Source organism: Athalia rosae, chromosome 4 (assembly GCF_917208135.1).
Source record: "Athalia rosae chromosome 4, iyAthRosa1.1, whole genome shotgun sequence".
Lineage (NCBI taxonomy): Eukaryota > Metazoa > Arthropoda > Insecta > Hymenoptera > Athaliidae > Athalia > Athalia rosae.
The window spans coordinates 16,962,020-16,976,800 of NC_064029.1; the positions used below are offsets into that span (position 1 = coordinate 16,962,020).

At 38.1% G+C, this 14,781-nt stretch overlaps 4 protein-coding genes across 8 annotated transcripts; 2 read left to right on the top strand and 2 right to left on the bottom strand.

Moving 5' to 3' along the window:
* Window positions 1–3,372: 3,372 nt before the first annotated feature.
* Window positions 3,373–5,068, bottom strand: LOC105693842 (nudC domain-containing protein 3). Its single transcript, XM_012414040.3, has 4 exons — window positions 4,754–5,068; window positions 4,060–4,609; window positions 3,795–3,983; window positions 3,373–3,697 (listed from the first exon to the last, which is right to left on the bottom strand). Exons 1-4 carry the CDS (start codon window positions 4,849–4,851, stop codon window positions 3,599–3,601), a joined length of 936 nt encoding a protein of 311 aa, XP_012269463.2. The 5' UTR covers window positions 4,852–5,068; the 3' UTR covers window positions 3,373–3,598.
* Window positions 5,069–5,087: 19 nt separating this feature from the next.
* On the top strand, window positions 5,088–6,803 carry LOC105693841 (protein CLP1 homolog). Its single transcript, XM_012414039.3, has 3 exons — window positions 5,088–5,373; window positions 5,443–6,500; window positions 6,580–6,803. The coding sequence occupies exons 1-3, from the start codon at window positions 5,275–5,277 to the stop codon at window positions 6,689–6,691; spliced, it is 1,269 nt and encodes a 422-aa protein (XP_012269462.1). The 5' UTR covers window positions 5,088–5,274; the 3' UTR covers window positions 6,692–6,803.
* On the bottom strand, window positions 6,791–9,441 carry LOC105693840. Of its 3 annotated transcripts, none has more exons than XM_048653515.1 (4): window positions 9,300–9,441; window positions 8,795–9,111; window positions 8,322–8,611; window positions 6,791–8,232 (listed from the first exon to the last, which is right to left on the bottom strand). In XM_048653515.1, the coding sequence occupies exons 1-4, from the start codon at window positions 9,300–9,302 to the stop codon at window positions 6,956–6,958; spliced, it is 1,887 nt and encodes a 628-aa protein (XP_048509472.1). In that variant the 5' UTR covers window positions 9,303–9,441; the 3' UTR covers window positions 6,791–6,955. The 3 variants fall into 3 exon arrangements, with proteins under 3 accessions (XP_048509472.1, XP_012269461.2, XP_048509473.1); XM_048653516.1 differs by having other exon boundaries at window positions 7,030–7,224; window positions 7,304–8,232; window positions 8,322–9,111; XM_012414038.3 differs by having other exon boundaries at window positions 8,322–9,111.
* Window positions 9,384–14,284, top strand: LOC105693852 (cyclin-dependent kinase 11B). 3 transcript variants are annotated; one of them, XM_048653514.1, is made up of 10 exons: window positions 9,384–9,596; window positions 10,215–10,409; window positions 10,662–10,841; window positions 11,230–11,742; window positions 11,845–12,036; window positions 12,142–12,464; window positions 12,546–12,872; window positions 12,966–13,230; window positions 13,312–13,536; window positions 13,639–14,284. In XM_048653514.1, the coding sequence occupies exons 1-10, from the start codon at window positions 9,535–9,537 to the stop codon at window positions 13,931–13,933; spliced, it is 2,577 nt and encodes an 858-aa protein (XP_048509471.1). In that variant the 5' UTR covers window positions 9,384–9,534; the 3' UTR covers window positions 13,934–14,284. The 3 variants fall into 3 exon arrangements, with proteins under 3 accessions (XP_048509471.1, XP_012269478.1, XP_012269479.1); XM_012414055.3 differs by lacking the exon at window positions 9,384–9,596 and adding an exon at window positions 9,670–9,909; XM_012414056.3 differs by lacking the exon at window positions 9,384–9,596 and adding an exon at window positions 9,671–9,909 and having other exon boundaries at window positions 11,242–11,742.
* Window positions 14,285–14,781: the final 497 nt, after the last annotated feature.

Here is a 14,781-nt window from a genome sequence, read left to right on the forward strand (position 1 = left end):
TATCTGATTTCATTTGTCGATGTAAAATCGTTGTCCGAAATTGAATTTTCAATTTTTAAAGGCATCCAGGGAACAGCTGTTCCTTGGATTTCTTATTCTCGAGATAATTTCTTATACCTACCTGGTGTTCTACCTGCTTCACCTGCTCTACCTATTGCATATACGCACCTCCTGCTCTTGGATTTTGTACAGGTTTGTGCAGTGTGCATAACTCACCTTAATACATATCCCATTGTGTTCCCTCACCATCGGAGACTTCGCTGTAATCCGGGAATATTTAGCCACCAGCAAATACCTGTCGAATTGTGTAGATGAAGTGAGCGGACGTTCCGCGAGGGCCGCGAAAAATAATAAAACTTGAAACGAAAATTTTTTTTCTATAAAATCAGATGAATGTGAAATATAAATTCAAGAATACGAATCATAAGGCAAATTCAATTGTGAGCGATTGTACGTTTTCAGACAATATGAAAAAAGTAGACGTGAAATTTCACACGTACTCGTACTTCGCACGGTAGAGTAGCTCACAATTAAAATACCTGAATTAAATCTATTGTGAGTACATGTAGATTTTTTGAATAGGAGACAGAAATATGGAAAAAAATAGGATGAAGAGAGTTTGAAGAGAAATGTCTGTGGATGCATTTAATGAATAATTAAAGAGGCTCGCACTGTGCACGACATGCGCGGTAATATTTCACCACCTCGTACAACGCGATAGGCATAAGAGTATTGTGTACGCGGAACTCGGGAAAGCAAAATATTTCTTTATTTCTCCAAGTTTGGAATGTGTAACACACGGTACTTAAAACCACACACTTTCTTCACTGTTTGATTGTGAATTGAGGTGATACACTATTTACAAAAATTAGCGGACCACCCTGTCTTCGCTGCGAAAAACGTACGATTTCGAAGCCTCATAACTGCTCGAGAAATTGAAGTAGAAAGTTGCAAAAAAAAGCATTTTGAAGCTTGAAGCTTCACCTTTCAGATGCTTTTTGTCGATTTGCATGACCTTCCTTTGTTCACTAGTTACACCGTCCTGATTCAAGTCACGTCGAGAACGTGGAGTCGACTTTTGACTTTGCGAAGGTGCACCGGGTGCCTCAGTCGTTAGATTTGAATTTTTCTGATGTCATTTTGAAGGTTGGAGTGTCCTCATCAAAACGAATTTTTCAAATTTTACGTACAACTTTTTTTTTTCACTTGCTTGGTAAGATTTACACCTGGTGTGTGAGTGTGAATGCATTTTTTGCGGAATTTTGACTTCACGTTTTCGACGTGACTTGAATCAGGAGGATGTAACTAGTGAACAAAGGAAGGTAATTCAAATTGACAAAAAGCATCTGAAAGGTGAAGCTTCAAGCTTCGAAATGCTTTTTTTGCAACTTTCTACCTCAATTTCTCGAGTAGTTATGAGGCTTCAAAATCGTACGTTTTTTGGCGTGAAAACAGGGTGGTCCGCTAATTTTTGTGAATAGTGTATAAACTCGAAAAAATAACTCCCGCTTCACTCATCATCCGAATGCCTAAACGATTAATTGTAGTCCAAAGTAAATAAAAATTTTCCATAAGATGTACAGTGCTCGAAATTTTTTAATTGTGTAGATGATGAAGATCGCTTAATGGTTTTTTACCGATTTCGAATTACATACAATCAATTTTTAAACTACTTTACTTTTGGCCCAAAAAGCGATTTTTTTTTTTTTTTTGGTTCTTCAAGAGTAATCTCACATATAATCAGCTCAGGTATTCGAATCTGAAAGCTAAAATCATCTACTCATGCAATCGATCAAGTAATCATCAATTATTCGCTGTTGGGAGCAGAAAAATTATAAGACACATCGAGTGGTTTTAGTCGTAGACCCACTTTGCTTCGTCGCATCTATGCATGGAGCGAAATATTCGAATTTCTCAATTCTCCAGCAAACCCGAGCTTAGCTGGAGTCAGGTAGCCACGGTTGTGGGGGTTTGTTGTGGGGCGTCACCTCTGCTCAGCCCCCAAGGTGACGTCTCACAACAAAGCGCTACACTGCTGGCTACGCTGACTCCAGCTAAGCTCGGGTTTGCTGGAGAATTGAGAAATTCGAATATTTCGCTCCATGCATAGATGCGACGAAGCAAAGTGGGTCTACGACTAAAACCACTCGATGTGTCATAATTTTTCTGCTCCCAACAGCGAATAATTGATGATTACTTGATCAATCGCATGAGTAGATAATTTTGGCTTTCAGATTGGATTCCTGAGCTGATTATACATATGTGAGATTACTCTTGAAGAACCAAAAAAAAAAATCGATTTTTGAGCGAAAAATTAATCATTCTTTTAATTGAGTTTAATATGCTTTTCTTACGTATTTTGATCTCAGGAATCTGTATCTGAGAGAAAAATTGATCTATCTCTGAAATTGACCGAGTTATCGCTAATTTTCAGCTTTTTGGGGTCAAAAATAAAAAATTGACTTTTCAGTCTATCTTAATGTAATCTGAGCTCAGGAATTTAAACCCGACAGAAAAATTGATCTATCTGCAAAAATGACCGAGTTATCCTAATTTTTTCGCATTTTTCGGTACAAATTTGAGGATATCTCGAAGAGAAAAAATCGTAGCTCGATTTGGACAACGGATTCGCGTTCCTGAGGTCAAAATACATGAGAAAAGTGCCATACGATCAATTTTTAAAAATAAAAAATTTTGGCCAAAATTTGAAAAAATCGTAAGGGGTACCCCTTGGAAAAATCTCAAAATTTGGCCAAAAATTTTTATTTTTCAAAATTGATCGTATGGCACTTTTCTTATGTATTTTGACCTCAGGAACACGAATCCGTTGTCCAAATTGAGCTACGATTTTTTCCCTTGGAGATATCCTCAAATTTGTACCGAAAAATGCGAAAAAATGAGGATAACTCGGTCATTTTTGAAGATAGATCAATCTTTCTATCGGGTTTAAATTTTTGAGCTCAGATTACATTAAGATAGACTTAAAAAGCAATTTTTTATTTTTTACCCCAAAAAGCTGAAAATTAGTGATAACTCGGTCAATTTTAGAGGTAGATCAATGTTTCTTTCAGATTCGGATTCCTCAGATCAAAATGTGTAAGAAAAGTGTAATATGTACTAGGAAAAGCGAAGGAGATAAAAAATTCGGCTGAACTAGAAAAAAATGAATAAATAATACCGGAGTCACTTGCAAATCTCACTAGTGACACCTAAATTTCAGTAAAAGTAAATTCAACGCATTTACCTAGTCTCCCGCGGTTAACGGGTTGACTACAGTTATCGGATTCACTCCACATTAGTCGTTAAATTGCTTCTATGGAGTTTACCCACGTCGAAAATTTTTGGGATTTTCAAAATTGTCAAACAACGATGACGGATTTTCATATTTATTTAATATAAACACGCATTCAGGTGTAACAAAGATATTGTATTTATGCATATTTACTGAACGTAAAATTTTCGATAATTTGTATAAGATAAAATAACGTCACCCAATGGAAGGGGCAAAAAATTTTTGCCTAAAAATAATAAAATACGAAAACAATTAACGTAAATAGTTTATAAATATCGAAATGACTAGTATGACTTTCGTTAAAATTCAGAATTCATTAAAATGTAGCACACTTGGATCATACTCTGACCCCTTGAAAGGCGATCCTTCGACATTCCATGCCTTTTTCAAAACTTTTTCTAAATTCTGTAACATGAAAAACGGAAAGACATTATACTTTAGTTTTTCACAGTTTCACAGTCACAGGTACACATCCGAATTAGTTGAATATTCCACTACTTACTATTTGGTCGGATGTAGGCTTCCCTAGCAACTTTTGCTGGTGATTCCACATCAACTCATGAACTTTCATCTGCTCATTAACTGCCAAATCATCTATCAGTATCGAACAATCCATTTTACTCAAATCTATCTTTGGTTCACCTTTTGTCAAAGCATCCCACCATCTCTCAATAAACTTTTCTACATGAACCTGGAAGAAAAAGTATTGATGTAATATTATGGAAGAGTTCTACGGATCAGCTAGAATAACTGGTGCACAATCTTACATCTACATATCTCCCAGGAATAATTGACCATATAGAGTCATCTCGGTGTATTTTATAGTTTAGCTCTGCATCAAAAATAACTGTCCACTCTGGTGAACTTGAGCTCTGAGAATACTTTTCGAGTTCGTTATTCTCTTTTATTATCTCTGTTCTTGCATCTATTCTTATTCTATTGGCAGATATGTCTACTTGCAAATCTTTGGCCTTTTGAATGTATGGAGGAATATTAATTTGGAAATCTAAATCCTTTATCGTCTGTGACCATGTGTAATTATCCGTAATAGCCCCATTGTAACATTCCACGGGTCGTATTGGGGCTTCAGACACCTTTGCTGGCTCAGCTTTTAATTGGTTACCCTCAGTACTAACTTCTACTTCTTGGATGGGCTCGGGCAGCTGAACGACTTGTAGCCTTGCTGTGGATCTTGCTACTTCTTCGGTTTCCCACTTCCTCTTCCATTTTTGCAATATCGTTAAAACTAGATTGTCTGCCACGCCAGGGGGAAAGCCCAGCTTTTGGTCTGGGGTTGAGTGAACGTAGAAATCAGTGCTATAATTATTGAAAATAATTATCAAATTAAACTGGTGCTAGAAGTTGTACTTGAGTAAATGTAGAAATTGTAGCTATCAAAGACGAATGTAGGGAGCTGTCACACAGATTTTTGACATTTGGCGCCTTAGCTCGGGCTCTTACCATCTATACATAAAACCGAAAAAAGCATCTAAAAAGTTCGTCACGTTTCGTTCTTCTTTCAAAATTTGTAATAGCGCTTGATCGTGTTTCGCCTCCATAGTAATCCAAAATATCTACCGGTGACAGCTCACACGTCAATTTCGAAACGCTTCAAAACCAAAATAGCATTACAATGTTTACACCGTGAACCGTTCCAAGTGCATGGATAGGTAAACCGTTGAGTGTAGATAGGTAGTAAACCAAGAGTAAACTGTATTTGTAACGTGATTTGTAGCAGTTTATTGTCAAACGAATGTCAATTAGTTACACCGCATACAACGCTACAGGTCGGCCAAGGGTAGCCAAGGGTAGGTAGGGCCTCGAAATTAATTTCAGAGTGGTGCCCTCTATCAGATGTGCATGGTGCCAGCTGTGTAAATAATTTTATACAATTTGATAACGACCCATCGATCAAGACAATTTGACAAGTTGATTTCGTATTTATTGTGATTCTAACACATGCTATGCGTTGACTGACAGTAATGACTGAAGAAAAGGCTACTACACAAGAGTTCAAACTCGACCCCGACTGTGAATTGCGGTTCGAAGTTGAGCAGAAAAATGAAAAGGTCACATTGGAGGTTGGTGTAGTCTCCAAATTTTACTGCTCTTATTTTTCCTGTTACCTGAATTCTAATGATATTTTGCAGCTCAAAAGCGGTCTTGCAGAGGTATTTGGTACAGAGCTAGTGAAAGGAAAAAAATACGAATTCAGTGCAGGAGCTAAACTTGCTGTTTTTACTTGGCAAGGATGTGTTGTAGAGCTTGTTGGAAAGACTGACGTAACTTATGTGGCCAAAGAAACGCCAATGGGTGTTTATCTGAATTGTCACGCAGCTATGGAACGTATGCGAGAAGCTGCTGACAAGGATGATGCAGTAGGGCCCATAACTATGGTTGTGGGTCCAACGGATGTTGGCAAATCTACATTCTGTAAATTACTACTCAACTATGCAGTTCGAATGGGACGTAGGCCCGTTTTTGTTGATCTGGACGTTGGTCAGGGAGAAATAGCAATTCCTGGAACAATTGGTGCACTACTCGTTGAAAGACCATCTAATATAGTTGAGGGGTTCAGTCAGCAGGCACCACTAGTCTTTCACTTTGGATATACTAAACCGAATGCCAATACTGCATTGTATAACCTCTTGGTATCTAGACTCGCAGAAGTGTGTTCTGACAGACTACAAGCCAACAAAAAAGCCAGAGTCTCAGGCATTGTTATAAATACATGTGGATGGGTCAAAGGACTAGGTTATAAATTCCTCACACATGCTGCTCAGGCTTTTGAAGTCGATGCCATCCTGGTGCTCGATCAAGAAAGACTGTACAATGAACTTGTCAGAGATATGCCAGACTTTGTAAAGGTAGTTTTCTTGCCTAAAAGTGGGGGTGTTGTTGAAAGAAGTAAATCCCTCAGAACAAAGTCAAGGGATAAAAGAGTTCGTGAGTATTTTTACGGCTTCAGAACTCCACTCTATCCACACAGTTTTGAAGTCAAATGGAGCGAAGCTAGGCTGTACAAAGTTGGAGCTCCCGTACTTCCAGCATCATGCATGCCTTTGGGAATGAAGGCTGAAGATAACTTAACTAAACTTGTTGCGGTCACACCAGGACCTCACCTACTGCACCACTTACTTTCAGTATCATTTGCAGATTCACCGGAGGATGATGTTGTCCAGACTAATGTGGCTGGCTTCGTATGTGTGTTAGTATAAATTGTGCTGTTAATATATCCTGCATTATGCATTGTGTTCATAATTTAATGTTACCATTTACTCTTTCAGAACAAACGTCGATGTCGAAAGGCAAACCTTCACGGTTCTCAGTCCACAACCCAGGCCTTTACCAAATACTGTGCTCCTGCTCTCAGATATACAATTTATGGATAGCCACTAAGATTTTCATTGAAGATACCTGAATGAATTTTACACTTACCCTGTAACTAATATATTTTTATAGTGAAGGTGGTGAATTTTCAAAGTAAAAAGTCATAAATTTGTTGCATAAATAATTTTATGACTTACTGACTCACTTGAATATGGAATCAATAGTAACAGCTGCACTGTGCACTTGGTGCAGAAAATATTTCATTTTTCTAAGTAATTAAAAGCGGTGAGAAAAAGGCACTCGTAATCTTCTTATTGCTTGATCTTGTACTAATTAACGGTCAACCAAAATATAACCTGAACAGGCTGTACAAGTTTGTGAATTGTGACCCGTGAATGCAGAGTCTCTTTCCCATGATTCAATTATCTCCTCTAAGAAAGTTTCAATTGAATCATAAAATTGGTCAAGTACTGACCTTACTACATCTCGGCAAATATTCAATACTTCTCGAGAAAAACTGGACACATCTATGCTCAAGTCAGTAAGACGCTGGTTAACTGTTGATACAATATATTTTTGCCATATGTAGCACATCAGGTCATCTATTGATCCGGTAAAAATAGCTGAGTTTTTCTGAACAACACGTAAAGCAATCGTAGCTAAAGATTTGGTCAAACTTACTCGTTCTTCATTACTAAAAAATGGCAATTCCATCACATACGTTCCGAATTGTGTTATTGGATTGAAATTCTGAAGTAGAAATTGTAGCTTGTCTTGAATCAGAGCAACATCGTTATTAAAGAGAGACTCTGACATTCTTATTGGTTCAGATGAAATGATACTTTGTCTATTCAACGGCTCTGCAGCCGCTGCCACATTAACTCTCACTTCAAGAGGCTGCTGAGATAATTCTACTGGATCGAACCGTAAATTATCGTTTATCATCGCATATCCATCTTTAAAAGTAACCTCTGCTCCAGCTGAATTAAAAGTCTTCCTATTTCTGACAACTCCAGCAAAGAAATCATCTTTATTTTGTATAGACTTTATCCCACGAATAATCTCAGCATCTGCTGTCGTTCGATCTATATTAGAAGTTCGGGTGTTGCGCGCAATACGATTAAAGGCTTTTCGATGTCTATTACTTCTCAAAGACGTCTCGTACTCTTGTAGTACTTGTTGCTGAGTGTTTTTTATCATAGTTTGAGCAGTTTGAAAATTCATAACTGCATTTCCAAAAAATAACATATGCGCCATTACTTGGCCAATTTCGAGGTATGAAATTTTATCCGATTCCTTATAATTCGTAAATATACCGTATATCCCATTTCCTATTCCGAGACCATTTATCACAATATTTCCTGCAGCAATAGTGTTGTAAGTTGCCTGGGTCACTGTGCCCAATGTCGCACCAGCCTGGACTGCTTTATTCAGTAAAAAAGTGGATCCGCTTGCAGCCCCCCCGGCCACACCACCTACTACTCCAAACCAAGCAGCTCTCGCTGTTCTATCTGCTGGAGAGATAGACTGCTGATGTGCACGACGGTCAAGCAACTGCTGAGTTGATCTGGCTGTTGTCCATGTTCCACTTACAGCACCACAAACAATTCCTAATAACAATAAATTTGTCAGTGTAACTGTGTTCTAATGCCAGATTATGTTCTAGATATCAACAAGTAAAGACTGTTGAAAGGTATACCAGTGATTGCAATAGGAGCAGCAACAGGTGCTAACAAAGCTGCTAAGCCAACTCCTACTGCCCCAAAACCTAGGACTGTGCTTCCCACATCAAGATATGGAGAGAATCTTTTGGTCTCTGGTGATGGGCCAATTTCTAACCAAACATAAGTCTTTTCATTAGTATTATCTGCAGCAGGATCCATTTGGTAGAATCCACCCATTGGAATAACCATCATACACTCAGGCAATGTATTGTTGACCACATAGTCAGTCCAGTTATGATATATTCTCCCTTCCGAATCAATATATCTAACACAGAATGTATATAGAGCTGTTGTACCAATTCTATCAAGATTTGAATGGTTGGACCTCTTTTGCAAACTTTCATTACTTTCAGAACATAGTTTTACTTTGAAAACTGGCATTAGCGACACAAATTTGTCTTCTTTCTTTTTGAAGTTACATGTAATGTTGAATACTACACCAACGTACAGAGACTTCCTTTTTCCATTCGCTTCAAGTATTTTACCAAACAACATATCAGTAATTTTTTTTTGTTGTTGTCTTTGCCGGAGCAGTTCTTGTTCTTCCTCACTGCTACCCACTTCATCATTTTCATCACAGTCCTCCAAGGATACTCCAAAGAGGGCATAGCTGATGTTATTTTTTAAGTATCCATATTCGGTGTCCTTATAATAATGCCAGTCACTTGATAGCTCATAGAGTTCCTGCTGTCGCTCTACAGCTTCCAAAACTGATTCCTGAACCTTTGTGGGATAGGCTGATAGTCGGGCACTGCTTCTGTGATCCTGTAAAATCATTCCTTATCATTTTTCATTATTTTACATTGTTAGAGCAACTATGTATATGCTCCAAGTTTCAGAGACATATGACTGTAATATCTTAAATTTCACATCTGTATTACTGACGCGTTATATCCTGAATAAATATCTCTGATTTCACTACATAACTGTTCAGTAAGTATAAGATATATTACCATAAGTGCTGATAAAATGAATGAGGTTTTAATTGAAGTGCTTCTGCGGTGCTTTCCAATGAACTGAATTTCATAATGGCACGAAGCCTAAACAGGGAATTGGATATGCAATTATGCAACGACACGCCCCAGCCTCACAGCGTTAAAGTGTAAAGAACCGTATTATCTGCACAAGGTTCATTTAAAATTTTTGCTTGGTGGAAGAGGAACTCCTTCAAAAAGTGACCAATGACACATGACGACTGCACCTTTTCGCTCTGGCACGCTCTCTCTTATTGTAATCCAACAACAGTACAGGTAATTGAAACTAAACTCAGCACAGCTAGCACAGATGGTGCCAGGAGCTTGATTCTGATTAATTTTTGGGGAACTCAAGTTGTAACGTACAGAGACAGAGATTCAAAGAAACCGCATCGAAGTCATTTGTATGTGGTTTTATACTGGTATAAGATCAGCAAAAGTTGAATTGCATAAATTGTCATGTAGTATAATCACGGTTGGAAAACGTGTCTACTGATATGACTGAGAACAAATTTGAGATGGAGGTTGATAATCAGAGTGAAGATGGAGAGTTAAAAAAAAGTCCAGGCAAAGATATAGAAGAATTCAGGTACAACAAATTTCCATTCCTTAAGGTTAATCCGGGCAAACCGCTTTCACCAATTGAACTCCACAAACCTTATCAATTTTGCTACATCTTTCATCTATTGTGAAGTGTTTTTATAAATTTCAGTCTAAGGGTCCACCTTGTAAGTTACGTTCACAGAAACCTCGGCTGTACAAAGTACAGTAAATTCAATCGATCAATAATTTATATATGACAAATATTCTGAAAGACTTAAATTACTCTTATATTGTCAACAAAAATATGGTGTAGCACTGTGAGAATATTTCTGACATAAATTTGGCTCATAGCTTTTCAGAAGAAGATGGTGCAGATACAGCGGACTCATTGGACATCAAGCCACCGCAAGCAGTCATCAGACATCATAAATCGAATTCATCTCGCCGACGAGAGAAACACACAGATCGTAGAGATCGCAGAGATGAAAAGGAGAGAAAATCCCGTCACCATGAAAGAGGTGACGAGCGGCATCGGGATAAACACAGGTAATTACAAACTTCGATTTCACCTTGGAATTCAAGTAACTGTACATCTTATAAGATTGTTAAACATGCCGAGATCTTTTACCTACTGTAATGTATTAATATGCACTTTTTACAAACAACATGCTTCTATTACATGCTACATGCACTTGTAACTTTGTATTTGATCAATTTTTAATGTAATCTTGATACTTTTCAGATCATCTAGCATAGCGATTATATTATTATCAATGTTTTGTGTATTTTTCATCATAGGCATCGCAGACATGGTACAGAAATCACAGAACGGCCTGAACGAACAGATGGAGCAAAGCGAGACAGAGAAAGAATGGAAAGATCAGAAAGAATTGATGGAGGACACAGAGACAGAGAGTCTAGACACGAACGGAAGGAACGCAGCACTGGGGATAGAGTTTTAGAAGATCTGAGGGAAAGGTAAAAATCATGTGCATATTTAGAAAACGGAACATATGTGTATGCAGGTAAAAGTGTCTCTGGAGTTCACTATCGGAGTCACTTTAGACACTGTAAGGATTAGAAATATCGGAAAATTAGAATAACCCATTGCCTCATGCACACCCACCCACTCGAATCAATTTGTAGGGTGTTAGAATAAGTGGGGCCAGGATTGTGTTGAGGACTTTCAGTTCATTTCAGTAACTCCACATCCAAAGTGACCCTGATACAGGCACTAAGGAGTCACTTCTCCTGCAAATATCAAAACTTGATAGAAATTCTTGATCAATTTCAATTGCCATCAATATTACGATAAGTTAATCAAAGAATCTTGAGTATGACGTTAAAAATTTCTGAATTAATTAAGGAATAATATCAGGTTGTTGGATAAAAGACGAGAACGACGAGAAGATCCGCGCGAAATCCGCGAATACAAAGCCGAATCCCGAAGAGAAATTCGCATAGAAGAATCTCGTGAAATTCGAGAATCTCGAGAACGACGGGAAGTAAGGATTGAAGAAAGGCGAGTTGAGGATGTAAGAGAGCGTCGAGAGGTTCGAAACGTCGCGGAGGACCTTCGAGATCGTCGTGACATACGTCTCGAAGAGCGAAGACATATTCGTGTAGTTGAGGAGCACTTTTCAGAGTCAGAGATGATGGAAAAACCTGAAAAACGACATAAAAGATCACATAAACATGAAAAAAATCGAGATCGAGATAGAGAGAAACTAGAAAGAGACAGAGAACATAGGGACAAGCAACTTAGAGAAGCAATGGATATTATCGATGCTGACGAGGGCGAGGAAATGGAGGTAAACGAACTTCCGATGCAAAATAAAGACCCCAAAGAGATGACTGAACAAGAATTACGGAAGGAGAGGTAAATTTTCCCGGTTAATAATTGTCACTATATGATCGTTTTCACATTTGTACCCGCAAACTAAATAAGGAAGTTGACTAAAGGATATTGATCATTTTATAGGCTGCTAGAAGCCGACAGAGAAATGGCGCGAAGAAAGGAAGTTTCCAGATTGGAGCTCGAAGCTCGACGGCTGAAGAGAGGGGAAAAACGAGCGCACAGCCCGGATGTTGATCAAGATCCATCCGTAGTTGAATTATCTGATGAGAGTGTAAGCCCTGCTGCCTCAGAAGAAGCACAGTCAAAGTCTCCTGGGTATGTAGAACGCAATAGGAAAATTCTTGAAATTAACGACACATATTCACTGCGTACACCGATCTATTAGCGATAGGTCCATAGTAATTTTTGGTAATCCCGTAGTTCGAGACATTCATCAGAAGAGCCAGAAAGTGCTCATGAGAGATCATCAGATCACCATACAACCGATTCTTCTGAAACCAGTAGTGAAGACGACGATGACTCAAATGAATCGAATAAGGGTTCAAATGATGAATCAAATGACGCTTCGGATTATAACAATCCAAGTCCTCTGTCAGTCGATCGATTAGCAAAGTCTGATCATTCCGATGGAGATTCCCCAGGGCGTGTGGACTCCAATGGTGCAACAAAGGATGTTGAGGCAGAAGAGAAACCTGAGAAAGAGGAAGAACCCACGATACCACCTTACCTACCTGCAATACAAGGTATTCCATTTATAAACGTCTCTTCTGCGGAACTGAATTATCACATGAATATAAACATTTGTTTGATTTTTGTTTGATTAGGTTGCAGAAGTGTTGAAGAATTTCAATGTTTAAACCGTATAGAAGAGGGTACTTACGGAGTAGTATACAGAGCAAGGGATAAAAGAACCGAGGAAATAGTGGCTCTGAAACGGTTGAAAATGGAGAAAGAAAAAGAGGGTTTTCCTATCACTAGTTTGAGAGAAATCAACACCTTATTGAAAGCGCAACATCCAAATATAGTTACTGTAAGAGAAATAGTTGTAGGTAGCAATATGGATAAAATATTCATTGTTATGGACTACGTTGAACACGATTTAAAATCTCTAATGGAGACTATGAAGCAGAAAAAACAAGTCTTTATCCCTGGTGAGTGAATCTTTTCAAATTGAATAAGTAACACATGTTATCCATTGGTTAAATGAAGTAAAGCCATTGTTGAATGTTAAATAAATAACACAGGTGAAGTAAAGTGCCTAATGCAACAGTTACTACGGGCAGTGGCTCACTTGCACGACAACTGGATACTCCATCGCGATTTAAAAACATCAAATCTACTCCTGAGTCACCGTGGTATTCTAAAAGTGGGCGACTTTGGTCTTGCTAGAGAATACGGATCCCCGTTGAGACAATATACTCCAATTGTCGTTACACTGTGGTACAGAGCTCCGGAACTGCTTTTGAATGGAAAAGAATACAGTACGCCTATTGATGTCTGGTCTGTGGGGTGAGTGAATTCCACACAAATACCTTCGAAATCGATTCGTTAAATTTCAGTTAAAAATTTGAAAGGGATTGATTTTTCTAGCTGTATATTTGCCGAGTTGCTACGTATGGAGGCTCTTTTCCCAGGAAAATCGGAAATCGATCAGTTAAATAGGATATTCAAAGAATTGGGTACGCCAAGTGAGCGTGTTTGGCCTGGATACAGTAAACTCCCCATGAAAATACCATTCTCTCATTATCCTGTAAATAATTTAAGACAACGATTCAGCATGTCGCTCTCAGATCTTGGCATCGAACTGCTCAACAAGTAAGAATATCCCAATAATTATACGAATCTCATTCCTAAAGTTTTGCCAGATGTATCTCGTCTAGCGTCGGACTAACGCGCACAAATATTTTATTCTCACAGATTCCTCACCTACGATCCAATGCAGCGTGTGACCGCAGAAGATGCTTTGAAGCATGGTTATTTTACGGAAGCACCTTTACCAATTGACCCAGCAATGTTCCCGACTTGGCCGGCGAAATCGGAGCTTGGTATCCGGACAGCTAACGCCTCGCCGAAACCTCCAAGTGGTGGAAGGGAGTATAAACAACTCGGTGACGGAGATGACGCAGATATAAGCTCTTCTGGATTTCACATGGGACTTTTAGAACGAGGTAGAGCACCTGCAATAGGAGGTGGTTTTCACTTAAAATTTTAATACAGATAACTAGTAGTTTGAACTGCGTTTCTTGGAGAACGCTGGCAATGGTATTCGTCTTGAAATAATATTGTGAATATGATGCTCTACATTGCTTTTTCATACTGATTAGAAATGAAATCTGATAAAAAGTAAAATAATGAATAGGGAAAAAAAAGGTAAAGTTCCGTAAGATTAGTAAATAATAATCTTATTTCATCATTCATAAATGTACGTATTTTATGTCATATTCGACAGTCTAACACATGCCACTCCTGACAACTAGAAGATATTTCTAATTCTTAGTTTTGATACTAGTTAATTGTATTGCATTTCCACACTAGAAAAAATATATATTTCAACTGGCGCTAAGGTCTGTTTGTTAATAATGTTGCAACAAACTGCAATCACCTAATGACAAATTCCATGTATTATATAAATTGTTTCGTATAAGGATAGGATATAAATAGGTGTGTGCATACTGGACAATATCAACTGACTAGGCGCATTTTTCCTTCGCATTTAATGGTATAAATTTGTTTACCTTTTTTTTCATTCTATTTGATGTTAACTAGCTCTGTCGTTAACAAGCACCCTTTAACATATTTTTTTAGTTCTTCCAAAGCAGGTTTATCGAATCCTGGCCTATGGAGGTCAATTAATCATTGACATTTGCATATCATTTGTCATTCAATATTGTTCAAAATGATGAGAAATAGATTGTGAATTATGCCGTTCCATCAAATATAATAATTTCCCAATTGATTTACATTTACCAGGTGAGCTCTAATTCATAATTTTGGGATCGATAGTTGCTCCACATATATCTGTTTACCGGTTATTATAATCCTGGGTGAATGACCAATATG

Bases quoted from the DNA above. Each gene is read 5' to 3' on its own strand.
- LOC105693842 (XM_012414040.3), bottom strand. From the start codon at position 4,851: ATGGAGGCGAAACACGATCAAGCGCTATTACAAATTTTGAAAGAAGAA. The intron at 3,984-4,059 runs GTAAGATTGTGC...TTTTTCTTCCAG, and splicing joins TTCCTGGGAGATATGTAGAT to GTTCATGTAGAAAAGTTTAT. The intron at 3,698-3,794 runs GTAAGTAGTGGA...TTCATGTTACAG, and splicing joins AGCCTACATCCGACCAAATA to AATTTAGAAAAAGTTTTGAA.
- LOC105693841 (XM_012414039.3), top strand. From the start codon at position 5,275: ATGACTGAAGAAAAGGCTACTACACAAGAGTTCAAACTCGACCCCGAC. The intron at 5,374-5,442 runs GTTGGTGTAGTC...GATATTTTGCAG, and splicing joins ATGAAAAGGTCACATTGGAG to CTCAAAAGCGGTCTTGCAGA. The intron at 6,501-6,579 runs GTTAGTATAAAT...TTACTCTTTCAG, and splicing joins GTGGCTGGCTTCGTATGTGT to AACAAACGTCGATGTCGAAA.
- LOC105693840 (XM_012414038.3), bottom strand. The intron at 8,233-8,321 runs GTATACCTTTCA...TATTGTTATTAG, and splicing joins TGCTCCTATTGCAATCACTG to GAATTGTTTGTGGTGCTGTA.
- LOC105693852 (XM_012414055.3), top strand. From the start codon at position 9,818: ATGACTGAGAACAAATTTGAGATGGAGGTTGATAATCAGAGTGAAGAT. The intron at 11,743-11,844 runs GTAAATTTTCCC...ATCATTTTATAG, and splicing joins CAAGAATTACGGAAGGAGAG to GCTGCTAGAAGCCGACAGAG. The intron at 12,873-12,965 runs GTGAGTGAATCT...TAAATAACACAG, and splicing joins AAAACAAGTCTTTATCCCTG to GTGAAGTAAAGTGCCTAATG.